Source organism: Suricata suricatta, chromosome 2, assembly GCF_006229205.1.
Source record: "Suricata suricatta isolate VVHF042 chromosome 2, meerkat_22Aug2017_6uvM2_HiC, whole genome shotgun sequence".
Classification (NCBI taxonomy): Eukaryota; Metazoa; Chordata; class Mammalia; order Carnivora; family Herpestidae; genus Suricata; species Suricata suricatta.
This window is the reverse complement of record NC_043701.1, coordinates 78,374,340-78,401,776: the sequence shown is the minus strand read 5'-3', so window position 1 is coordinate 78,401,776 and position 27,437 is coordinate 78,374,340. Positions and strand designations below refer to the sequence as shown.

General features: G+C 37.6%; 2 protein-coding genes across 11 annotated transcripts in view; one reads left to right on the top strand and one right to left on the bottom strand.

The window, feature by feature from the left end:
• The window catches only part of ANKIB1 (ankyrin repeat and IBR domain containing 1), a 130,127-nt gene extending 112,691 nt beyond the window's left edge, over window positions 1-17,436 (bottom strand). For 2 of the 5 annotated variants that reach the window (XM_029928878.1, XM_029928874.1), the window contains exon 1: window positions 16,901-17,433. The gene's annotated coding sequence lies outside the window, so the exon portion shown is untranslated. Of the gene's footprint in view, window positions 1-16,900 lie in introns of all 5 variants that reach the window. The other 3 variants (XM_029928828.1, XM_029928865.1, XM_029928886.1) reach the window with 2 other exon arrangements.
• A 25-nt stretch (window positions 17,437-17,461) lies between these two features.
• Window positions 17,462-27,437, top strand: part of KRIT1 (KRIT1 ankyrin repeat containing) — a 37,608-nt gene continuing 27,632 nt past the window's right edge. Inside the window, exons 1-3 of one of the 6 annotated variants that reach the window (XM_029928894.1) lie at window positions 17,462-17,582; window positions 21,650-21,785; window positions 22,935-23,094. In XM_029928894.1, the coding sequence (XP_029784754.1) occupies window positions 17,572-17,582; window positions 21,650-21,785; window positions 22,935-23,094 (307 nt within the window). In that variant the 5' untranslated portion in view covers window positions 17,462-17,571. Of the gene's footprint in view, window positions 17,951-21,408; window positions 21,500-21,647; window positions 21,786-22,934; window positions 23,095-27,437 lie in introns of those variants that run through there. The other 5 variants (XM_029928917.1, XM_029928906.1, XM_029928899.1 and 2 more) reach the window with 5 other exon arrangements.

The following is a 27,437-nucleotide window of genomic DNA, read 5'->3' as shown; positions in this document are numbered from 1 at the left end:
AAAACCTTTGGTATGCAAACACAGCTGCTAAGAGACTGAAAAGACAAACTGCGAAGTGGGAAAAAAATATTAACAAATCACCAAACAAACAAAATGCCAAAGTGTAGGACTCTCAAAGGCATTCTGCTGAGTTTAAGAAGCCAGGCTCAAAGGATTACATACACTGTGATTCCATTTATACAACATTCTTCAAAAGACCAAAACTATAGTGATGGACAACAGATCAGTAACTGCCAGGGACTATGGGTGAAAGAGGGTATGACTCTAAAGGGACAGGACAAAAGAGTTTTTTAGGGGTGACAGAACTTTTCCACATCCTAATTATGATGGTGGTCACACCAATCTATATAACATATTAGAACTGTATACCCAAAAAAGTCAGTGTTAGTATATAACTTAAAACTAAATTTAAAAGATTTCTTCTGTTCTCCAAATTATGGAAGAGTCTTATGGACTCCTCTACCCTTGTTATTTGTTTGTTTCAGCCTCTATCATGGTACACATGTTCTTTAAATGTCTTTTTAGCTCGCTATTCAGTTAAGAGTGGAAACTGTAGTTAGGCAAGAAAGATAGCAGAATGGTTTCAGTTGTGGGAAAGGAAGAGGATGTGATGCTGATGTAACTGATAGATTTTGGGTGATGTTGGCTACCTCCTAGGTATCAGTGAATCTAGTTGCCTTAGGTTTATGCCAAATAAAGTTAGAAAAATTCTTGCCCACCCTAGGGCTACATGATCCCACCAAATAACATCTTGACAGGAAGATAATTTTTTTAAAAATCACATATTAAGCCATTCTTCACAAATTCAAATGCTGTTCCTGAGCAATCACTATGTGTTGAGCAAAGCATAAGATAACAAAAGACACTTTTCTATGTGGTTAGCTCTACTTCCTTTCTCTTAAGGGATAAATCACAATACAAAATCTTTTGTTTTTCTATCTGGTTCTACTTCCTTTTTCTATATGAAAAATCATTCCAGAATCATAGACCTACCTGATGAAAGCCAAACTTTTCCACTGCTAAATAACTATAGCTCTTAACCTAAGGAAACTAATTTAGAATCTGGGGATATTTTATTATTTTCCTGTCTTCCAATGCTATCCCACCAATTCAATCTGAAAAATATGCTATTATGAAAGAGATTTCAAAAGAAAGTGAAGCTATCTTACAGGCAATGGTATTGTATTTTAATTGTAAGATGAAAGATAAACATTTTCAATGTTCTTTGTGTTTAAAGTCAAACATTTTAAGAAAAGTCTGGCACACACTGTGTGGTCCAGTGCCACGCCTGCAAAAGTATCTTCTTGTGATGAATAATTTATACTTTAGAGTAATGCCCTCCCCCAAATACCTTATTGCAAACCAGTCTAATAATGAAAGGTATTTCTTCCTTAAATTCTTTGAATAAAACATACTAAACAAAAACAATGTAAGGTTATACAGAGAGTATAAAATTGGAACATATATAGAAAAATATAAAAAATAAAATAAAAATCCTCAAACCCTTAAGACAATCACTATTAACACCTTGGCATGTCTTTTATATATATATAGCCTTCTTTTAAGTGAAGCACTGGATTATGCTGTATAGAAAGTTGGAATTTTTTCTTTTGTATTTAGGTTTTATCATGAACATTATTCATTTGATTAAATATCCCTTGAACACGTAATTTTAATATCAAAATCTGACATAATAATTTAGTCCCTCTCTATTACTTTACATTAAGGAAGTTCTAATGTCTCTACTATAATAGGTAAACTTACATGTATCTTCAAACCTATGCTTTTTCCCCTCAAAGCCATGTGGCATTATCTCTGTTCTCAGCAAAGCTCCTGCGACTACATGTTGCGATTCAAGTATTAGTTTGTATCTGAAAGAATTCATTTATACTTTATATATTTTTAGCTACTAATAGTGAATCTTAGCATTAAGATTCTATTACATTCTATTGCCATAGCAATAAAATCTAATTAAGGTTAAAGGCGTCCTCATATTTGTTCCCTACTGTCCAAATCACAGCCCCAGTCTGCAACTGGAAACTCTCCAACATCAGAAAATAAGAGACTGAGTCTTATGTATTTGACTTTATGTTTTTTAATTCACTTTATATTCCACATATCTTAATGAAATAATGAAGGACATAAGAATATAACAGCCTGTAACACCTAAAGGGATTTAACACCTACAAGAAGACATGAAGAATTGAGATTTGAGCCATGCTTTCCTGCATGCTGAAGAAATGGAAAACTAAAGGAACATAAGTGCTGCAGTGACCCTTTCAGACTGAAAAGTTAGAGAACATGATTCAAAATGTGACCTGATAATAAGGCAAAATACCTGAAATGAAAAATCTAACACGTATGACCTCCAGAGCAAGTACATAAAGTTCAAGTCTTTTTGAGCAAAGAGAAAATGAGTTAGAGAGCAAATTGTGTCTGTGGGACCTGACTGATCCAATTAAGATAGTTATTAAGCACTGGCTACACAAACAACACTAAAACTTGCTAAACTCTCTCAAAAATCAAAACAGGACCAAATACTCTCAATCCAGACTTACAAGGGGAAACAGGTATTGACCTTTCTTAAAGAATATGAAAGAAGCTATGGTATAAAATTATAATCATGATAAAGAGTCATGTAAAAGCAAGATGCATACCAAAATAGCACTATGACTGTTAGGAAACACCACATCCAAGGACAATGAATAATTCATATACTTTACAAAGGATTAAAGAATGCTTAATTATTTCCCAAGATAATACATGACCTTAGAACTACAATTTATGCAAATTGTATGTTGCAATAAAAAATAATCAATAGTAATTTCAAACTGAACTAGACAGGTATAGGATGTACCACTTCTCTTTAATTTTTAAAAATACTTTATTTTTATTTGAGAGAGAGAGACAACCAACGTGAGCAGGGGAGGGTCAGAGAGAGAGGGAGACACAGAATCTGAAGACAGGTTCCAGGCTGGCAGCACAGAGCCCGACACGGGGCTCGAACCCACAAACCTGGAGATCATGACCTGAGTGGAAGTCGGACACTTAACTGACTGAGCCACCCAGGCACCCCAGGATGTACCACTTTTAGAAATGGGACAAGCCAAATAAGTATTGGAAGTCAATGAGTGGTTGCTTATGCTAGAAGCACATGATTATCAGGTGCATTTCTCAAAGGAAAGGCATACTCCTCTAGGCAAATAAAAATCATAATTCACGTCACATGTATTTACTGAGAACCTACCATTTGCCAGGCAAGTAGGGAAATACAACAAAACAAAATAAACTAAAATCCCTGTGCCCATGGAGTTTACAATATATTCATGTAAGATGTTATTTTAGCAACAACAACAACAAAGCCAAGAAGGGGATAGGGTTTTAGGATGCTGTAATTTTTCAAAAGATAATTAGGGAATGTGACATCTGAGTAAAATAGGTAAAGCAGTGAGCCATGTGATACCTAGGGAAAGAGTATTCCAGGCAGAGGAAACAGGCAGTGAAAGGAGCATGCTCAATACATTAAAGGAACAGAAAAGAGGCCAGTATTACTGTAACATACAGTGAGGAAGAAAAGAGTAGGATATGAAATGAAGAAAGTAATGGAGCAGACAGACTGTTGAGGGTCTTAAAGGGTCATCGTTAATCGCTAGGTAAAAAGAAAAAAGAAAAGTAAAAAGAAAAAGAAAAGCCACTACAGGGCTTTTAGGAGAGGAATGAAAGACCTGACTTAGATTTAACAGGATCACCCTGGCTGGCTGTCTAGAAGACTAGTGGGAGAGGCGGCAAGGCTACAAGCAGGGAGACTACTTAGGGAGTAGTTGCAGTAATCCAAGTAAAAGTTGATGGTAGCTTGGACCTGGGAGGTAGCAGTGGAGGTGGTGAATATTTGATCAGATTTTGAATGTACTCTGAAGGTAAGGGTGGAATTTGCTGACAGATTGGAAGTAGGAGTGAGGGAGAAGAAAAGAATGAATCCACGGTTCTTGGCCTGAACACCTAGAAGGCTTGAATTACCATTAGTGAGAAGGGATGATTGCAGGAGGTGAAAATTTGAGTGGGAAGGTGGGGAATCTGTTTCAAATTGAACATATTACATTTGAGAAGCCTACAAGATGTCAGGTAGGCAAAAGACATACAAGTGTGAAGCTGAGGAGACAGGTCTGGGCTAAAGATACAGTTTGAAAGTTCACAATGTACACATTGTATACTATTTGTGTAAGCAGTTTAATATTAAGTATAAACTCACTGATGTTTTCTCTTCATATTTTCTCCATTTTAAAATACTGAGATGTTCCTCCTGCCAATATAATAGAAACTACTGATTTATAAATTCTTTCCTATATACATGTTAAAAAGGATTCAAAAAATAGAAGCCAGAAATCCAATTAGGGAGAAAAAAGTATACATAAACAACATCAAGGAGTAAAGGGTATGAGAAAGGAAGGTGGTGAAAGGAATCATGCAGGCCTTCAGGCTACAAGACTTTTAGGTTACACATTGGCACACTGATATCACGGTACATGCTCTATTTAAAATTGGTCTTTGACCAGTGGTTGATGTGACCCTAGGCTTAAGGGCACAAAATTCCAAATGAAGAGAGGTCTCTTTAAATCATATTCTAGATAGCAGCTGGATAAGAGAAGTTCCTAAGTAAATGGACCTGAACCCTGTTTTTCCCCACTCCAGTCCTTCCTACACCTATTAATCTTACATCCATATACCTACATCTTTACCTTCTCTTATAAGAGAAGGTTTGGCATTATAGTTAATTTCCTCCATTTTATCTCCCCCATCAGAATTCCTCATCTAAAGAACTCTGGACACAGGGCACCTGCATGGCTTAGTTGGTTAAGTGTCCAACTCCTGATTTTGGCTCAGGTCACGTTCATGGCTCGTGAGTTCGAGCCCCATATTGTGTTAGCACAGAATCTGTCTGGAATCTCTGTCTTCCTCTCTCACTGCCCTTCCTCTGCTCTCTCTCTCTCTCTCTCTCAGAAATAAAATAAACAAACATCAAATAAATAAAGAACTCTGGACACAGAAAAATGATCTGAAGAACAATTTTTAAAATTCTCCCACTGCTTCTATACAACTAGTACTATCTTAGGGGCCTAAGAGAAAAATAAATTAATTTCATACAATAGATGCCAGGAAGACAGGCAGCACCTGGGATAGTATTAGAAATGAAAACTCTCAGATTCCACCCCAAACTGACTGAATCAGAAACTTTGGGTGTTTGGCTCAGCTCCATGCATTAATAAGCCCTCCCAGTGATTCTAATACATTCTAAACGTTGAGACCTTCTAGCTCGGAACATTAAGAGTCAATTCTATCAAGGAATATCAGTTGAAAAGCTGTTAGACTATAATCCTTGAGCATTTGAGCATAAGAATCTTACTATTTTGCACTTCTGACTGCATGTATCTGGCATTTAAGCCACATTCAAAGATTGTGAGTAATTAAAAAATCAGAAGTAACACCTCCCTGAGTTTGTTTTTCTCCATCCTAGGATACCAAGTTCTTAGTGTAACCTCTAACTTTCCTTCATAGTCCTCCTTACTCTATAGAAAAGGTAATGCTGTTTTCAATCAGAATATCATACACTTTTAAAGTAATTCTGTAGATGTCACGTCAAGTCACATTTCAGAGCAAGAAATACCCTCAGAAGATTATAGTTGACCCTTAAGCAACATGGGAGGTAGAATGGTAACCCTATGGTCAAAAATCCACATATAACTTTTGACTCCCCCAAAACATAACTACTAATAACCTACTTTTGACTATAAACCTCACTGAATAATATAAACAGTTGACTAATACATATTTTTAATAATATATTTTTAAAATGTTTACTTTTGAGAGAGAGAGAGAGAGAGAGAGAGAGAGAGAGAGAGAGAGGCAAAGGGCGGGAGGGACAGAGGATGTGAAGCAGCCTCTGCACTGACAGCAGGGATCCAATGTGGAGTTTGAACCCATGGACCATGAGATCATGATCTAAGCCAAAGTCCAATGCTTAGCAGACAGAGATAGCCAGGTGCCCTGATTAACACATATTTTGTACATTAAGTGTATTATATACTATATTCTTGCAATACACAATGAGAAAAGAGAACGCTATTAAGAAAATCATAAGGAAAATACATTTACAGTACTTTGCTTTATTTATCAAAAAAAATCCACAGATAAATGGACCTGTATTCAGGCACTATTCAAGCATCAACTGTCTTTACCCAAGTCTATCAACTTACAAGTAAGAAAATTGGGGCCTATAGACATTACATGGCAAGTACATCCTAACAGAGGTGGACAGATACCGAAGGATAAAATTATTATCTCTAGCCATCTCTACCTGGCCTGAGTCAAAATAGCTCCTTTAACAGATTTAAATAAAGTAAGGCATTAGAACAACGGAAAGAGATACACAATAATCTTTACTTTTCCAATGTTTTTCTGGAAATACAAATAAATACATCATCAAAAACCATCATTGATGGAGCACCTGGTTGGTTAAGTTGGTAATGCATCCAACTCTTGGGTTTTGGCTCAGGTCATGATCTCAAGCTTTGTGAGTTCCAGCCCTGAGCCAGGCTCCGTGCTGATAGCACGGGCCTATTTAGAATTTTCTACTCTCCTTCTCCTGCTCTTTCTTTAATCAAATAAACTCATCATGGTTTTATTTACTGGAAATAGTGATACCCTTTTCTCATTTTGTGCTCTATTTGCTAAGTGGAAAAAAGGATCCTTAACATTAGTAAGAACACAATGCAGACATCTAGTGAGATGGCATGTCACACGTGCCAGTCTTGTCCTCCACCGTCCCCAGAAATGAATCTCAAGACTATTTACAACAACTGTTTCATTCAAATAACATGGCAATTTTTCTGACCAACACTTACCTTCCTGGCATACTCCATTCAACACAGACTGCCTGGAGAAAACTAGGGTGTAGCTCCTTTGATACTCTGTGTCCCAAGCTGAAAACCATTTTTTAAATTTCTTTAAAAATTTTTGTTTAAAATTTTATTTATTTATTTTGAGGTAAAACAGAGTGAACATATGAGCAAGGGAGGGGCAGAGAGAGAGAATCCTAAGCAGGCTCTGCACTGTCATTAAGGAGCCTGACAATAGGGCTCAAACTCACAAACCGTGAGTGGACGCCCCAAGCTGAAATGCCCCAGGTGCCCCAAGCTGAAAACCATTTTAATTGTACTCTAATCTTATTTCACAAGGGCCCTGAGGTAACTTACAAGCAACATACTAATAATTAAATAAGTTAAGGGGAAATGAGTGCTGTGGCAGGTAGCACAGCCTTCCACATGGAAAGAATATGAGCTTTGGAGTCGTGAAGATCTACTGGGTTCAAGTGTTATTTCTAGTCCTTACTTGTCCTCATTTTATAGGACAGAGGCCATAATATTAGTATACTGCCTTACATTTTGATATTTTAAAGTTTTTGTTATTTTAAAATACAAACTTCTTGAGAATAGGAACTACATTTATATATCTCTATATCACTCCATATACACATAGGTGCTCAAAAAATATTTAACTCTTATGTAATAGATTTTATTATTATTTTTGATAGTAAGCTCTATGACCAACATGGGGCTCAAACTCACAACCCTGAGAGTTGCACACTCTACCAACGGAGTCAGCCAGACACCTATACTATGGAATCGATTTTAGTATATCAAATAAACTTATTAATAGGTGTCCTTGGTTCCAGATCCCACTCCCAAAAGCATGCTCTCAACTACAACTAGCTTACTTTTATCAAAAGATAAGTCGATCTTGTCCAATTCTATTTTAAAACTTTCCCAAGGTTCACAGCCTTTAAGGAATTAAGGAAAGGTCTCTGCCCAAACCAGAATTTATCTCATCCCACCCTATCTCTTATAACTCAGGCTCACTTCTGAATTACTGAAGCTCCTGGAACATTTTTCTCATGCCCCTAACACACTCCTCCTTAATAGGCTAACTCTTACCTGTCATTCAGGTCTCAACTTAAAAGCAAGAGTTCCTCAACTCTTAACTAACATAGTTATATATTCTGCCTCCCCAACTTGATAATACACCCAACTTACCATCTAATACTATAACGAAATGTTTATTTTCCTTCTCCAATTATCTGATAAACTTTTCGGGGAAAAGGGTCACACTGTACTGAGTTTTATGTGCACTATTCACCCTAGTTATTGGCACATAAAACACCTTTAGTTAATATTATTTATTGAACATAATGATAAAGTCTGATGTTCTCAAAATCAGTTTCCAATTTGATAATATAATCATGTTCATTTCCCTGTTTACCTAAAAATAACTTTGGGGGAAAAAACACAGCTGCCTAGTAGGTTAAAGAAAAAGATTCTGGGGGCTTATTCTGAACATTTATTATGACAAAGAAAGCAAAATCAACATAACTTTCAAAGAACAGAGAAATACTTCATAAGAACTTGCTATTATGAGGGACCTGCTTTGTGTTGGCCTCATCCCCAGAAATTATAGTCCCCAAGCTGGATTTGATGCTCAGTAAAAATAAGCAGAGCAATAAATGATGAAAGAAGAAACACAAAAAACATTGCTTCTCAGTCTGGGCTGCCATACTGGGACCAAAATTTGACATGCACCTGCTACAGATAACTGAACAGAAAGACAAATGTGCCTGAATTCCTGACGGCGTTATGGAACCACCATAACGCTCTGGATGGCCTATCTCTAATTTCTCATTACTTAAGGAAAATGATACCCTTAATTTGTTTATACCACTCTTTTTTTTTAGATTTTTAAAGCAAGTGAACATGATTTTTTAATTGACAGGAAAGACAATATATTTAGGAGAAAATTTAATTTAGGAAAAAGCTTATATTACCTAGGATAGAAGACAGATATTCTCAAGACAGGAACAGCAGAAGCCATAGAGGAAAAGATAGACACAAATGACTATATGAAATATGTAAAAAACAAATGTATGGCAAATGATGCCGTAAACTAAGACAAAAAAACAAAAGACAGACTGACAAAATATATTTGCAAACAAAGCTAAAGGATTACATTCATAGCATATCAAAGAGAACCAAAAAACTGATAAGAAAAAAATCCAATAGGAAAAAATGATTAAAGATATGAATTAGCAATTTATAGGACTGAAAAATCAAAAGGACCAATAAATACAACAAAAGGTGTTCAGCTTCACAAATAGTTAATGAAATACATAATTCAGTGCCAGTGCCACAAGAAACTTTTTTTTTACTCATTTTACTACAAAAACATAAACACAAAAAAACAAAAAACAACAGAAATAGTCAGTTGGTAGGGGAAATAATCTCAGACATTAATGATGGCAATAAGAACTGTACCAACATTACTGAGAAATAATCTGGCTTTTCTCACTCTTTCTCTTTCTTTCCCTCCCTTTCTTTTCCTTCCTTTATTTCTTGTTTATTTAAGCAATTTCTGCACCCAACATGGGGCTTGAACTAATAACCCCAAGATCAAGAGCCACATGGTTTACTGACTAAGCCAGCCAGACACCCTTGGCATTATTTATTAAAATTAAAATCATATGTACCATGTACAAGATAACCATTGCAATACAGTTCATACTAGAAGACAAGCGATAACCTAGATGTTCAAAATGAACACTGATACAGTTTCAGCTATCTATTACTACTACACCTTAAACTTAATGCCTCAAAACAATTATGTTATATCTCACAATTATGTAGGTTGGCTGGGCAGTTTTTTGCTAGTTTTACCTCTGGTTCTTCTGTGAGTGCATTCAGCTAAAAAGTCAGCTGAGTGAGTAGATCCAAGAGAGTCCACTTTCATGTTTGCTACTAATACTGTCCACTAGGGAGTCTTGGTTCTCTTCCAAGAGACCTCCCATCCTGTAGGCTAGCCCAGCTTCCTTATATGGCTGCAGGAAATCACCTCTTGAAGGTTTCCTAGGGGCTAAGCTCCAGCTCTTACACATCACTTCTACCATATTCATTGGTAAAAGCAAATCACAAGCTCAGCAAGACTCAAGAGATGGAGTAAAAGGATTCTGCCTCTAGAAAAAAGCAGCAGCAAAGCCACATTGCAAAGGGGAATGTATACCAGGATGGAAGGAATTTATGGTCGTTAATCATTCTACCATAGGTAGGTAGGGGTGTGTGTATGCATGCTTGTATCTGGATGGATACACACACACACACACACACACACACACACACACACACACACATAGGGATACCATACAGTCATTTAAAAACAAAGTGTGGGGGCGTCTGGGTGGCTCAGTCTGTTAAGCGTCTGGCTTCAGCTCACGTCATGATCTCAGGGTTCGTGGGTTTGAGCCCCGCGTCAGGCTCTGTGCTGATAGCTAGCTCAGAGCCTGAAGCCTGTTTCAGATTTCTGTGTCTCCCTCTCTCTCTGACCCTCTCTGACCCTCCCCTGTTGGTGCTGTCTCTCTCGGTCTCTCAAAAATAAATTTAAAAAAAAAAAAACAAAACAGAAAAAAAAAACATTTAAAAATAAAAAACAAAGTGTGGAACACTTAAGATAGTATGCTATCATTTCTATGTGGAAAATTATATGTATGTTTCATGATATATATGTATGGTTAGATATCCTGGAAATATACTTAAAAATTAACTAATGAAACACCAGCCATGCAGTCTGCATGCTGCCTGAGGATAAAGGGCACTGAGGGCATGTTAGGAAGGCCAACAGAGGTGTGAGTCAACTGGCTGGAAGCAAGGATAAAATGGGTGTTATGTAGAGACAGGCAGCTGCACAGAATTGTGGGCCCAGTTAGTGGTTGCTAATCCATAAAAAAGCACAGGCCAGCAGGCCCAACAGTCAACGATGCAGGGTGGTAGAGGATGATCAACATGGCCAGGAGAATGGTAACACACTGAGCAAGTCAAACAACTGGGCAAATACTAACTATGTTGAGGCTAATGTGAAGTCAAATTTCTTACTGCCAGAGAAGGCATTTATAAACACAGAAAGGAAGAAAGTTGTAAAGAATCCTGGAGTATTAGACTGGAATTGAAAGTATAGGGACAAACTTACGGTTGTGTAATACATACACCTAGGTACAGAAATAATTATGGATGTATATGTACATGTTACATATGTGTGTATGTATGCAAACCATACTTGCATAGTCCTATATTTCCTAGTCCCTATAAGTAATGACACCCCTGTTGCAATGAGCACACTAAGCCCCTAAATCTTTGTTTTTAAATACCAACTTTTAAAAAAACAAACAACAATAACAAAGACCAAACAGGGCTCCTTGGAGATATGGTTGAGCCCAGGGCTAGACAAGGCAAAGTGCAGAACGAACAAGGAACAGCATGTTCTGCCAGAAATGCAGAATGAATGAAATGGGAGCATGATAAACAGGCACAGGAGCCAGCTTGAAGGGGCTCTCATGGGTTAATGTGGAACAATTTAAACAGCAAAATAAGTAGTAATAGTAACAAATCACAACAAATTAAATAAAATTGAAATCCAGGAGTCCTTACTGATTTAATACACAAATAAATGGGGGAGAAAGTAAAGCTCCACCTTACAATAAAATACCAACTAATACATATAGAAGAAATAATAGAAATAGAGAAATATCATTTGGCAATCATCATGGAAGTGGTTAATTAAAGTGAGAGTCTTCACTGATATCCCCATTAAGGCTAGTAGTACAGATGTCTGATGAGAAAGTGCTGGCATAATTTTGGAAAACCTCTCCACAAATATTGATCAAATGCAAAAGGATATCAATATGATCAAGGTTTTAATCACCAGCAATGGCAAGGTTTGACATCATATGCCTCTGGATGCAATGCACTAAGAAGGGCCCAGACCTATTTCTGTGGTACTCCTGCCAGGATTGCATGAACTGATTGGAGTCATGAGGAAATGTTACATGAACATAGGCTCAGGGTCATCTTACAGAATGCAGGATCTGTACTTCCTAAAATTGTCAAGGACAGGAAAGACAGAAAAAAATGAGGCTGAGGAAGTCTGAAGAAACATGACAATTAAATGTAAAATGTATTCTTGGACAGAATCCTGGACCAAAAAAGAAAGAGATACTATTTGGATTGTCAATGAAATATCAACAGGTTCTTTGCACTAGATAGTAGTGTTGTACCAATGCTTATTTTCTGATTTAGAGGGTTAGATGTTGGTTTTATAACAGAGTACCTTGTTTTTGAAAAACAGACACTAAAGTGTTTACAGGTGATGGGACACCATGTCTGCTGCTTGCTCCAAAATGTTTAGAAAAAGACTAATAATAGGTAAGTATGTATATATTTTTACACACATATACACACATATGTAACAGCATGTAACATGTATGGAAATAGAGGACAGGCAAGAAAAGAAATGCAGTAAAATATTAACAATGGCAAATCTGAGGGAAGGGGATATAGGAGTTCTTTGGCCTCTTCTGGCATCTTTCTGCATGTCAGAGAGTCATCTTTTCTGTAAATCACTTTTTCTGCCAGAAGCCAGGAAACAATAAAAACCCTGGCTTAATATGCTTATTTACACCCTTTCCTTTACAATACTCTGAGGGGACAGATTAAGAAGAAAAAAAATGTTTTTATGATTATTTGGAGAACATCTCAATGTTTTTAAATAAAGTTTCCTTTCTCTTCGTGGATTTTCAACAGACATTTTACAGTTCAATAAGGAAAGGAATCTTACTCATCTTTATGATCCTAAAACTAATACATTTATAATCTAGTTACTGTTACATACTTGACCAGGAGTTCTCAATATTGTTCCAATCAGAAAAAAGTGACCTGAGTATCAAGAATTCTGCTACACAGAAAGGGAAAAACTGTCTATGTCAAGTGAAAATATGTCTGACTGAGGATAGGAGAACATCAAGGATTACATTCTTAGGAACCTGATAGAGGAATAATAATCAGCTCTACAGTCTTTTAAACAGAAGAATGTGTAACCAGTAGCAAAGGCCATAATTTAAAGAATGGCAAACTGTTGGGCAAACATACAAACAAAAACAAAATAAAATGTTTAGAATAGAAATAAGGTTTTTGGAGAGAACAATGTACAGTGAAAGATCATTTTAAAAAAATGTGAGGGCAGGACACATGGGTGGCTCAGCTGGTTAAGCATCTGACTTGAGCTCAGGTCATGATCTCATGGTTGGTGAGTCTGACCCCCCCATTGGGCTCTGTGCTGTCACCATAGAACCTGCCTCATATCCCCTGCATCTCTCTCTCTCTCTCTCTCTCTCTCTCTGTCCCTCCCTGCTTATGTTCTCTCTCTCTTTCTCTCTCAAAAGTAAATAAAAACATTAAAAAAAACATTTTTTTTTTTAATGTGAGGGGAGCCTGGCTGGCTCAGTGGATTAAGCATCAGACTCTTGATTTCAGCTCAGGTCATGGTCTCACAAATGGAGAGATTGAGCCCTGTGTCCTGAGTTGAGCTCTGCATTCTCTCTTTCCGGCCCTCCCCTGCTCATGCTTTCTTGCTCGCTCTCTCTCTCTCAAAGTAAATAAACATTAAAAAAAAAAAGTGAGATTCTGAAAAATGATTAGATTGAACTATATCAAATAATCAGGATAAAGCATACATCCTAATAGATGAGCAAGACTTTAAATATTAAAAAATACATTTTCACTGCAGAAATCAAAACTCTTCAAGACATTAGATGGTGTCAAAGTTAAACTCAAAACTTTAAAACCTGAATTGATTTCATATAGCTCACACATTTTTTAGCACATTTTATAAGCTTTTGGTCCCACTGCTGAACTAGAAGAAAAAAAAAGTTATATAAGCCTGATGATCTATAATACACTTAACCATTATAAACTTGCAAATTATATTTTTGAAGGTTTTAATAACTACTGAAAATTACATTTGATAGTCCATATTTCATCTGTTTCTAGAAAATAAAAAATATTAATACCTTATGAAATGAGGATTTTTCTATTCAAAGCATTAGATATTTAAAAATTGCTATAACTATATTACAACTTCTTTTCCTGATGGAGGAATCTAGCATATTACAAGTAAAACAACATTCAGCATTACTATAAATCAGAATCTGTATGGCTTTTAGCATATGTGCTGCCGAAGTGAGCACTCTGTATGGCTTTTAAATGGAGATAAAATACTTCTTAGGACTATTATATGAATTGAATGAAATTATACATATAAAGCATTTACCATGGTGGCTAGTATGAGTCAAGCATTCAATAAATGGCATTAAATGTGTTTATTCTCACTAAAAGGACATGAATCAACCCTGAAATACAGTGAAGGACATGAAACAACCCTGAAATACAGGGAAAGTGACTTCAAAGTCTATTAGAGATGTCTGCAAAGGCAGATGGATAGAATCACAGTCAAATATCTAGACTGGCAAATTCAATAAGGAAAGGAATCCTTAACTTATTTAAACTTGTAGCCCCAGAATCTAACGTAGTGCCTGGCATACATATTAGGCATTCAATAATGGTTTATTCAAATGAAGTAAATATGAAAGGAAGTTATCTGCAAAAGAAAAGAAGAGGTAGTCCGAGACTGAAAAAAAAAAAAGCTTAGAGTCCCAAAATTACTATTCCCTAAGCAAGTCACTTGGAGAAAGGAAAGAAAATGCATAAGCATTTTTTAGAACCATGCAAAGAAACTCCTCTGACTGATTGTTTAAATAAGAGTCACTCTCAAGTCTGTTTTGGCAAATGTGTCACATATAAAGTCTAATACAACAGAAAAGTATTTTTAAATTTCATTTAAATAACTATTGTATCCATCCTCAAAGAGGGAAAAAGTACCCAAGGCACTGAGGAATATTTTCTAAATTCTATTCGTGAATCAGATAAGCTTAATTCAAGCTTTTCCATCTATGTACACATTAAAATTACCTTGAACTTTTACTTACAAGTACATTGTAAATAGACATATTTCACTTTCACAAGTTGATCTGCACTCTTCAGAAAAGGAAGTGGAAAGAAGAAAATGACCTCAAATTCAAAAGTGAGCAGTGCTACAGGAATACATAAGAGTAGCTAACGAACTTTTCTCCCTTGTCTCAGCAGCCACCTGTTAGAGCTCATCCTTATGGCACAATCTGGATGGTTTTGGAACATTTTCATACTGAAAACTCTAAATTCTCAGTGCAGCTGGCAAAGGAACAAGTGTAATACGAAAATACAGTCCTATCTTCCCCACTCTATTTCAAAGGTAATAGGGATCAATAGACTTAAAAAAGAAAGACTTTTCCAAGTTATGGCCCATCATCTCACTTTTATTTCGAAACTAATCAATTCTATGCAAAGCAAACCACGCCTTTAATAATGCACTCAATTCTGTACAAGTGCTTGGCTTCCGAAACAAGCCAGTAAAGTACACTTCTAGACAGACAGCTGGAGCTACCTACATACATCTCCTGAGTCTACTTCAAACTAAAATCTATGAACAATGTGCAGTTACAAATCAAATAATAGCCCAAAATCAAATGCTGGAAGAAGGTTTTGAAAACAACAAGCAAAAATCATCATTGAATACATCTATATCTCCTAACAAAATGACTACGTCTTCAGAAAAAAAAAAAATGACAAAGCTACCAGTTTACATTACAAAACAGTTTACAGAACGGTAACAAGGAACCTGCAATATGCAAAGTACAATTATTTTTAAATTATTCTTTGGTTCCTATAATGCCCTGTAAAGTGTCAAATTCAATGAAGGCCACTGACAATATCACAATTATTTTTTACTCTAATTTCTGGAAAGTTCTGCAAACTAAATTTCAAAGAGAAAAAATGCTTCGCCAGAAATCTAGAAATAAACATTTTGTTTCTTTTAGACACTAAGAAACAGTAGTAAGGTCACAGGCACCAAAATGTGTAACATTTGTAGGTGGCTGATTCAAATCAATAAAATGGTCTCTCTGGAATTAAGGACTTAAAATAATATCTTACCAAATACAATCTGACATGATCTTTAAAAACAGGGTGTTTGTTTTTGTTTCTGTTTTTTTTTTTTTACCACGGACAAGACAAAACTTTGCAATATAAAATTTATCACAACATACACAAACATATACTTTGTAAATTGAGAACTAAATGTAAATCCAAAATATTAAAAATTAGATATGAAAACATATTTGAAACATCAGACTTTTGTTTTTACGTTCACTTCTTAGATCTACTAGCAAAGCTCTTCTGGAAAGGGTGTTCATTCCAAAACATGATTGTTTAATATGCCAATTCCGTGTGAATAGAGCTTTTGAGACTAATTCTTAAAACCTCCTTAGGAGATGCTTAATTGCATCTCTAGTTCCAATTTCCTGCGACTCAAACAGCAATGTACAGAAAAGAGCTTATACACAGTTAGGAAGGGAGACGAATGAAGGTCCAGGAGAGACCTATCCTTTTGTTTTGGTGGCAGACGCTGCAAAAATAAAGGTCCACTAGAGCTATCTGCACCTATCCCCACCCATCACAACCCTGCAGAGCACTTTCACCCTCCATTCAAGACCCTCTAGTTTACTAGATGTGCCCAACCCGTGGCTTTCCACGTCTCAAAGGATGGGCGGGGGAGGCTTCGAGGTCTGGGATACAGATAGAGAAAGAGGGAGGACACAAATCTTTGAGGACAGAGGGACAAGGAGATGTATCTGGACGAGGATGGTACGTGCCACGGAGACTTGCAAATTCGCTGGGACAAAAGCCCCATGAGACCGACAGAGGATGTTGCCTATTCAGAGATGGGGACAGACGGAGGTAGAATCCTTCACAAGAGGAAGGAGACACGTTAGTAAGAGACCCGGGAGGGCGTGAACTAGGCAGTGCTGAACTCAGAGCCCCCCCCAAAAAAAGGGTTGAGATAGTTTCAAACACATTCGTACGGTGAAGCTGAGACTTACGGTTACTTCCCGGGCTGAGGATAAGGGTCGGGTGGACCTCGAAGCTCTGCAGTTCCGCCACCGCCGTGGCCGCCTTTGCCTCTCGAGCCGAGCAGGTGACCTCAGGTATCCTCCCCGCCCCACCCACCCAGGCGGGCGTCCCCTCCTCGTCGGCCCGGGTGCGCCGGGCAGAGGCTGCTGGGGCCGAAGGTGCGCACTAGAGGCTCGTGAGAAACGCTGCGTGAGACCGAGGCGCCCGCGACGAGGCTCAGACTGGGTGGGCGCCCCCCATCCCTCTCTGGCCGCCGCGCCGCCTCACTCCAGGGAGGGGAAGAGGGGGCGGTGGCTTTTGCCTCCGCCTCGCGGTCAAGTCCGGCTCATGCTCCAGCCTTGCGCGCGCGCACGCAGCCCTGGACGCCCTCCTCCCCACCCCCGCCTCCGGCTCAGCCGCTGGCTTGCCGGCCGCTGCCACCCCTGTCCTCAAGCCACCGCCACCAGCCCCAGACAGCCCGCAGCCCCAGCGGGAAGCAGCAGGAACGGCAGCAGCTCACCCGTCGACCCGGAAGCTTTTACGCCACCAAACGCGTCGCTGCGAGGGGTATAAACCCGGAAGTGGTTTCCTCGCCCCGGTAGCGGCGAGATAGCAAAGGCCTTTGAAGATCTGCAAACCCTTATTTTCGGGAAAGTGTGATATGCTGCTCAGGTGCGAGTGTTATGAAAGGAAATAAAGAACTAGGCGGCAAGAGTTCCTCCGAGTCAAGAGACTCGAGCTTTTGAGGCGTATTTTGGGAAGCGCGGCCGAACACTCCCGGAGGCTTCTGGTGGCTACGGAGGTTTTTCCTGTCACAGGAAGTTAGGCCTGGCTGCTGGGAAAGAGAAGGAAGGAGGAATGGGAAACCGGTGACAGCACCCCGCCCCGCAGGTGACTTGTCCCACCCAGTGAGTTGAATGTAGCGGCCCGGGAAGTGCTCGGCCGCCCGTACGGGTGAGACGAGGAGGAGCGAGAACCAGACTCCCGCGAGAGGAAACAGAGGTAGTAGGCTCCACTATCTCCACATCTAGTTTCTCCAGGCAAGATATTTATTTCTTACGAGTAGTAACAAAGAAGCCGGAGCCACGTTTGGGTTGGCAGCTCTGTGAGCAAAGAGACGTGCACGTCCTTTGCCCGTAGGGAATGTTGACGGGTGGCGGCGGAGGAAAAACGTAGGCAGAATGGGTTGGGTTGGGTTGGGTTTGGTTTGGTTTTTGTCATTTAAGGGAAAGCGATTCACGACTTGTCATTCCAGCTCATCTCGCCTCTCAGTACGAATCTCTTTTGAGGCTTTTGGCTTTTTTTGGCTTTTTATTTATGGTGTATTTATCTTCAAAAGAAATCATTGATCTAGCTGGCCTAACTCAATATCACTCCCATTTGTTTCTTACTTGCTTAGAGAGCTTGTGTGCCTTCACAGTTTGTTTGCAAATTCTTCTTTCTCTTTGAGCCTATAGTCTCTTAACTGCTTTGGTGGCCTCATCTTATTTGGGGGAAATAAAAATTTAAATGTTTTCAAAACAATATAAAAACGATTCAGTCCATGATCTTCTCCCCCTCACACCATGCTCTACTGTATTAGTTGGTTCCCCTAAGACTTGGGTTGCAGAACTATAGTGGCAGCTGATACAGCGTATTTAGCTGTATATCATTATGCTCCCCCCAATAACCATAAATAACGTTGGTGCTCACTATGTAGGATTTCATTTGGTTCCCAATGTCAGTATTACTTAATTCCTTCTGTATTAACCATATTTAGTGTAATTGCCTTCAAAAGAAATTTAAAGATTATTAAATATCTTAAATTACAGAACGGAATGCCACTTAACAGAAAGTCTTTGAAAATTATCAGTTACACTTGTTGACCTTGATAAATGATGATTAGAAGAATTGGTTGAAGAGACAAGGAGAAAGCAAGCTGACTTAGAAGTAGCACCAATGACTATTTCCTGATCTACTTTTAATACTTCCTCTCTTTTTAGCAAAAGGATGATATTTCTATGGTCAACAAATCCATGTAGAGGAATTCTTACTGATAGTTTAGTTGCCATCTCTTCTCTTTTATAATGTTTTAAAATAGTGAATTGTTCCAAGAGAATAGGGAAGGGTCAAGTAACTTAGCTACTCTACCTCAGCTTTTTTTTCTGTGAAATGGGGATAACAATAATAGTACCTATTTCATCAGGTTTAGAGGGGAATAAAATGAATTAATATATGTAAAGCATTTAGCATAGTGTCTAGCACATAGTAAGCTTTGTAGGTGTTAGCTATTCACATTATTTTTAAAACATATTCAGTGTTATATTGAGAAAAAGCAATAAAACCTAAGCACAACTTGATAAAATAACTTTGGCTACTAGGGATAAAAAAATATCCTTTCTCAGTGATTTTCAACTAGGTGAACAAACATTTTGTGGATTTGGCTTGGTTTGGTTATTTAAAGTTGACATAAGTTTAAAAGATTGAGAAACTTTGCTTAAAGATGAAGAAAGAGGATCATTTTCTCTCTCTGGAACATTTTACAGAGACCTAAGATAACATCCCAATTTTTGTTTATTACTTATGAAGATATACTTTCTGATCACTGCTGATAATTTCTACTAGCATGTACTTTGCAAACTGGTAAATCGTCTTGTTAACTTTGACTTCTGCTTTACTAAATATACAATACCCATATTCACATACTGAATCTTCTCTATGTCTCTGGTGTAAAAGGCTCTAGTTTGTTCACCTGTACTCAATATAGCAAATGTTTTTTTAAGTTTGTTTATTTATTTTGAGAGAGAGTGGGGGAGGGGCAGAGAGAGAATCCCAAGCAGGCTTTGTGCTTCAGATCCTCTGTCCTCTTTTCTCTCTCTGCCCTTCTCCAGCTTGTTCTGTCTCTCTCTTTCTCTCTCAAAATAAATAAACTTAAAAAAAGAAATCATTTCTTTGAGGAAAAGAACATATTTTTGACATTTCGTTAAACAGGACCGTCTGGAATAGCAAAGAAATGTTAACAAGCCTGCCCCACGGGGACTAAATGGTATTTGTATACCTCCCCTTCTCCGAACTGAAAAACTAGAAATGCCCCTACATATTTTCAAATGATCCAAGGTAGGGTACCACCCTCAAGTGAGAACCACTTCTACATATTTGTAAGGCCTTAGCACTTAGAATGTTATCATTTATACCTTAGGATTTTTCAGAATAGAATGAGCCATAACAAAATGCCACCTATTTCCTATACTTAGTCACTTGAACCTTTACCTAAAACTCAGTCTGAGCATATTACTAACTCTAGTTATACCTTTCTGTATTATTTTTAGCTCCAGTTACTCTTTTCCAATCCCTCTGCATGTATTTCTGCCTTAGCAGTTTTACCTTGATATGTTAGTAGCTTTTATTCTTTTCCTAACTTAAGCTTTGTTCTTCTTTCATGTCACTGGAAATATGTATATTTCATATATTCAAGTATAAATATTTCTTGAAAATCAATTTTTAGAATCTTTTCAGGATATGTTACATTAAATGATATAAAAACAAAATACTATAACCCTCATGCCTTTTTTATGCCTTTTTTCTATTACATCACATTTGTTTGTTTTAAAGGTGAATGTACTGTGTGATACTATATATTCCAGAGAAATGATGAGTATTAAGAAAGCATCTTCCTGGTAGATTTTTTAAAATGTTTCTTTACTTTTGAGAGAGAAAGAGAGAGAGAGAGAGAGAGACAGTACGCACAGGGGAGGGGCAGGGAGAGAGGGAGACACAGAATCCAAAACAGGCTTCAGGCTCTGAGCCTGACGCAGGGCTTCAACCCACGAACCCAGGCATACCCCCCCTTTTTTTAATGGAAGTTTACCAGCACAGGAATTGATTATTTTAAATTGTGTTTAGAAGATAATGGATTACTTGATTTCTCTTTTAAAAGGTGCTTAACAGAAGAAAAGGTTTGTGTAATTGTGCTACATGTTATATGATGTATTCACAACACTGTCTTTTTTTTTTTTTTTGGTAAACAACCGAGAAAGTGCTGGAAATTCAAATGCTTGTTGGAAATTCACCACTGGATACTTAAAATTAGTCTAGGGAAATGGTGCCTCTGTGTGTGTGTTTGTGTGTGTGTATGCATGTGTAAAACACATTTGTAAGAAAAAGTTGAAGTTATCTAGGGAATTCATAATGGAAGTGGAAAAAGATTCTTAAATCATCATCAGAATGATTTTATCAACTGACCAAATGTTCTTGATTCTGCGATAGGCATCTCCAAAGAAAATTGTAAGGTATACTTTAGCTCATCCAAATGTCAAAGTTCTTTCTAAAGATTTTGGAGAGAATGTCAATGGCAGCTGCCCATTTCCAGCTTCCAAACTATTAACAATATGATATTTACTTGTGTAATTTATAGAAAATAAGTGTGTAGAATTCTGAATCACTATCTCAGGTCATTATTTGCTTAGTATTTACAAGACATAATCATATCACTTTTTTTTTTTTTAGGTCCAAAAGGCAGATTCGTACTCTATTCAGACATATAAAATTATTCTCTCCTTTAAATTTTTTCACTGAAAAGAAACAAAGGAACATGAGGAAGTCTTAAAATTGTAAGCTAAGATTTTGAATAGTTCAGTAGTAAGATACAGTCACCTCTCACTTGCCTTTTAGGTAGTATATATATATTCTAAGATAGGAAAATAAACAGTAATTTTTAAAATTATTTTTCAAGGTGATTACTGTTGATTATTTGTTTTTAGTACTTCAGAGGATTTCTGTTTGTTTTGGAAAGCCATGGGAAATCCAGAAAACATAGAAGATGCGTATGTTGCTGTTATTCGTCCAAAGAATACTGCCAGTCTCAATTCTCGGGAATACAGAGCTAAGTCCTATGAAGTGAGAACAATTTACTAACATTTGATTTGCTACCATGGAATGTCATTTTTGGTTTTCACTTACATATAAAGCCTTATAGTCTGTGAATTTGGGTTGATAATTTAGGACTTGAAAAGGTAGAACTGATGCTCCTAAATCTCTGCTCCTCACTGCCTGTCTGTTGCATGTCCTGTGGCCATTTTTTCATTCATAGGTATAAATTATTAGATATTAAAGGCAGTCATTTGAGTTTCCCTTATAATGTATAGATTTAGATTTTAATTTTTTTTAAGTTTATTTATTTTTGAGAGAGGGACAGAGCATGAGTGGGGTAGGGGCAGAGAGAGAGGGAGACATAATCTGAAGCAGGCTCCAGGCTCTTAAGCTGTCAGCACAAAGCCTGCATGGGCCTGAACCCACAAACCTTAAGATCAGGACCAGAGCCTAAGTTGGAGGCTTAACCAACTGAGCCACCCAGGCGCCCCTAGATTTAGTTTTTAAAAAGTACAATTTATGAAATGGCTCTCAAAAATATAAAAAAATTGCAAAAGTCAGCTTATGCCAAGTTTCAATGTAAATAGTGTTTGTGGTTATTTCCTCCAGAGATCTCTTTTTTAACAGTTCATTTAAAAATACCTTTTTAACTTTAAAGTTTTAGGCAATTAAGTTATTTCTCTATAGTCCTGAATTGTATTACATATACTAGTAAACATGATTGAGGCAAAAAAAAAAACAAAAAACAACCACCACCACCACCACTAACAAAAGCTAAAACAGAATTATCTCATCTATGCAACAGATTCCAGGTGTCATAAAATACTTGTAACTGCAACTGATTTCTCTAGCTTAAATTGCTTTTTAAAGGTTAATTATCTGAAACCTATTAAAGGATATTGCAGAGGTTCTCAGGTGGTGGTTGCTTCAGTAGTGCTCTGGCTTACTGGTTCTCAATCCTGAATACACTGTTGAATTACCTGGGGAACTTTACCAGGGCTCCACTCCCCTGATATTCTGATTTAATAGGTCTGAGATGAAGCTAGGCATTGCTATTGTTTTAAAAGATTTCTGGGATATTCTAATGTGAAGTTAGGGTTAAAAAAGACTGTTGGCTTAATTATAATTTAGGGAAGATAAATTTTATTTTAAATTTTAATATTTTTCTCACCTAAGATTTTGTTGCATGAAGTTCCCATTGAAGGACAGAAAAAAAAGAGAAAGAAAGTTTTGTTGGAAACTAAACTTCAAGGCAACAGTGAAGTAACACAAGGCATTTTGGATTATGTAGTAGAAACCACCAAACCAATTTCTCCTGCAAACCAGGGTATCAGAGGTAGGAACCTTTTTTCTTTTTTTAAATACAGTTTGCTTCAAATACTTGTGAAGAAAGGTATTTTTTAAAATATATTAAGATCAATTTCTTTGGGTAACCTGGAGGGCTCAGTTTTTAGAGTGTGTGACTCTTAATCTCAGGGTTGTAAGTTCTAGTTCCACATTGGGTTTAATTCTTTTTTATTTAGAAAAATGTTTATTTACTATTTTCGAGAGACAGAGAGGGTGGGAGTGGGGGGAAGGGCAGAGAGAGAGAGGTAGACAACAGAATTTGAACCCACAAACCGTGAGATCATGACCTGAGCTGAAGTTGGACACTTAACTGAACCACCTAGGCTTCCCTAAAATAAAATATTTTAAAAAAATCAGTTTCTTTAAAAAAAAAAAACTTGAAAAAGATTCAGAAAACTTTAAGATGTAGCAAAGCCTTTCAAGAAATAACTTGACTATAATGTTCTTTTAAGTTGAAAAATATTTAAATAAGGTGTAGTGTTAATGATTTGTTGAGTAGAGATAGGAAACCAAGGGGCGGCTTGAAAACTAAGAGAAAATACAAATCACGTTGGCTGGAAATACAGTTCTCTAGTTAAGTATCTTTGAACTACTATTTTTATTTACAAGGAAAGTCTTTAAAAATTAATAATCAATTGGGGCACCTGGGTGGTTCAGTCGGTTAAAGAATCCAACTTTGGCTCAGGTCATGATATCGTGGTTCGTGAGTTGGAGCCCCATGTTGGGCTCTGTGCTGACAGCTCAGAGCCTGGAGCCTGCTTCAGATTCTGTTTATGTCTTTCTCTGCCCAAGCTCCGCTAGTACTCTGTTTCTCTCAAAAACAAACATTAAAAAAAGAAATTAATGATCAGTTGGGGTGCCTGGTGGCTCAGTTAAGCATCTGACTCTTGGTTTCGGCTCAGGTCATGATCTCATGATTTGTGGGTTCAAGCTCCACGTTGGGCTCTACAATGACAGTGTAGAGCTGCTTGGGATTCTCTCTCTCCTGCTCGACCCCTTCCCCATTCACTTTCTGTTTCTCTAAAAATACATAAATTTTTAAAAATTTAAAAAAGTAATCAGTTTTCTCAGGCTGTAGCCTTATAAGGAGTAGATAGCCATTAAAAGTTACAGAAATTAAGGGCACCTGGGTGGCTCAGTAAGTTAAGCATCAGACTCCAGCTCAGGTCATGATCTCGCAGTTGGTGGGTTTGAGTCCTGTGTATGAGCTGTCAGCACAGAGCCTAGAGCCTGCTTCAGATTCTGTGTCTCCCTCTCTCTCTGCCCCTCCTGCACTCATGCTCTGTTTCTCTCTGTCTCTCAAAAATGAATAAATGTTAAAAAAAAAATTACAGAAATTAGAAACTGTGTCCAAGATTCAGGCATTCTTATTAAGAAGCTAAAGCCAATTTCAGTCAAATTGCTGAAAACAGTTGTTCGTGAGGTAACCTCTCTGTGCCTACTTTTTGGTTTTGTAAAGCTTATGTGGTGTTTTTTTTCTGTAACTCTTTCTAGAAATTGTCCAATTCATCTGAGACTTGTTTATGTAACAGAGATAGGGTTTGAATCCTGTGGTTTCAGTTATTAGTTATTTTGGGTATTTGTTCTCTAGAGATCGTTGAACTGTAAGCCTCTGACTCATAATTTTTAGAGGTATCATTCACCATATTTTACCTTTTTTATTTAATGTTTATTTTTGAGAGAGAGACAGACGGACAGAACGTGAGCAGGGGCGGTGCAGAAAGAGAGGGAGACACAGAATTTGAAGCAGGCTCTAGGCTCTGAGCTGTCAGCACATAGCCCGATGCAGGGCTTGAACTTGTGAACCAGGAGATCATGACCTGAGCCAAAGTCAGACACTTAACTGACTGAGCCACCCAGGTGCCCCATTTTACCTTTCTAACAGGAATCCAAGAGGACCTGAAGGGTGGAGGCACTAAGGCATTATAACTCAATTAAAATAAGTTACTGCATAAATTGATAGATCTCTGATACATATTCTGTGTCCCATAAAAGGAAACAGCTTTCCCTAATTATCAGATTGATTTTTTAATAAAATGATCTAGAAATTGATCTTAGCTTAAAAGGGGACTAACCTTGTTCGTGATCAAGGCATGTAAAAGGCTCTTTTTGGATGCCATAAATTTGTTAGTCTTTTCTACCTCGGTCTTGGACTCCTTTGATAAATTTTCATCTAGACTTCTACTGTTGCTAAATTGTTATAGTTTTCAGGATCTATCCTGAGATTAAATTTCTGAGACATATATCTAAAATCACATATTTGAGCTAAGACAGATGAGTCATAATTTATTATGTGAATGAATTAGCCAAACTCTGCCACTCCGTCCATTCACCTAGAAGGGGGATGTCATTGTGAACAAAGATGTCCTCTGGCCCAGAGAATTGGTAGTGCTTTTTGAAGATTTTTCAGGAGATTTAAAAAATTTTTAATTAATAAAAAATGTTAATGTTTATTTTGAGAGAGAGAGAGAGAGAGAGAGAGAATATGAGCAGGGGAGGGGCAGAGAGAGAGGGAGACACAGAATCCAAAGCAGGCTCCAGGCTCTGAGCTGACAGTTCAATGTCGGGCTTGAACCCATGAACTGGGAGATCATGCATGACCTGAGCTGAAGTTGGATGCTTAACTGACTGAGCTACCCAGGCGCCCCCAGGAGCTTTTAATAAGAAATTAAAATGGCAAGCTTTAATCTAACTAGTTATATTAGTTATAATGAGCCATAACGCATCATGACTATACTTTTTATATTGAGTCTTCTAAATATATGAAATATTTTTGTAGAGTAATAGGATTCCTTGTACAAGCATCACATGCAAATCACAAAGACTTTATAATAGCAGTGGTTATACCTTACCTTTTTGTGCAGTGCTGTATAGCGTTGATAAAGCGCTACCACATCTACTTATTAATGAAATTCTTCTTTTTAAAATTTTTTTAATGTTTGTTTATTTTTGAGAGAGAGAGACAGAGCATGAGTGAGGGCAGGGCAGTGATAGAGAGGGAGCCCCAGATCTAAAGTAGGCTCCAGGCTCTGAGCTGTCAGCACAGAGCCCAACGCAGGGCTCGAACTCAGGAACAGCAAGATTATGACCAGAGCTGAAGTCAGATGCCTAACTGACTGAGCCACCCAGGTGCCCCTTAATGAAATTCTTTTTTTTTTTTAATTAAAAAAACTTTTTTAATGTCTTTTATTTATTTTTGAGAGAGAGAGAGAGACAGTACGAGCAGGGGTCAGAGAGAGAGGGAGACACAGGATCCGAAGTAGGCTCCAGGCTCTGAGCTAGCTGTCAGCACAGAGCCCGACGCAGGGCTTGAACCCACGAACCATGAGATCATGACCTGAGCCGAAATCGGACGCTCAACCGACTGAGCCACCCAGGCGCCTCTAATGAAATTCTTAAATTGGTCCTGTTAGTTGGTGTATATATATATAGTCATCTTCACATCCGTAAAATGGAAATGCAGATACAGGTTGTTACTTGTTAAAGTCATATTCCCATTAGTGGAGGAGTTAGGACTAGAACCCTCATTTCCCAACTTGTAGTCAGTGCTTTTATTTTTTCTCCACCACACATCTCACTACATCTATAATTTGCAAAATGTGCAGTTAAACAATGAATCAACTGGGTTTAGGGATGCAACAAAACAGGAAAGATAAAGTGGGACAAGACTTCAGGCTAGACAAAAGAAATTGCCTCTGAAATTTAATAGATGTTATTCTTTATCTAACACTTATATTTTGTATACATGTCCAATTTGTAAAATAATTGGGGGCCATCATAATAATGGGCTATAATCACATATATTGACTCCAGTATTTTGTGAATAATGAAGCTGCTTGAACTCTTATATTATCTACCTATTCATAGACGGCATCCAGTCAGGCTTCCTACTTGGGTCAGGAACAAGGTTCTGTATCTTGGAATGGGGAAATTGGAAGGGTTGACAAAAATCATGGCAACGGTGTCCAGATGATAGGTTTTAGAGGGCTGGACTTGTAGGTTTTTATTTATAGCCCCCTTGTGGCCATATCTGGAAAAACAGACTAAGAATGGAGGTTATAATTCAGAATACAGTAGTAGTTTGTAGCCCAATCAGATTTTAATAAAAACTGAAATTGAGGGTAGAGGTTGAATGTTAAGTGAAGAGCTACTAAACTTTAAGACTTTGCAACTTATATATTCCACCTCCTTAGCCACTTGAGACCATAGTAAAATTCTTCCCAGCTGCATGAGGAAGTACCATATATGGCTTGACTCCAGGATGTCTTACAGCTGCTTGTCAGTCATTAGCAGGACAGTTTTCCTTGCTATGCATAGAAGCTTCTCTTTTAG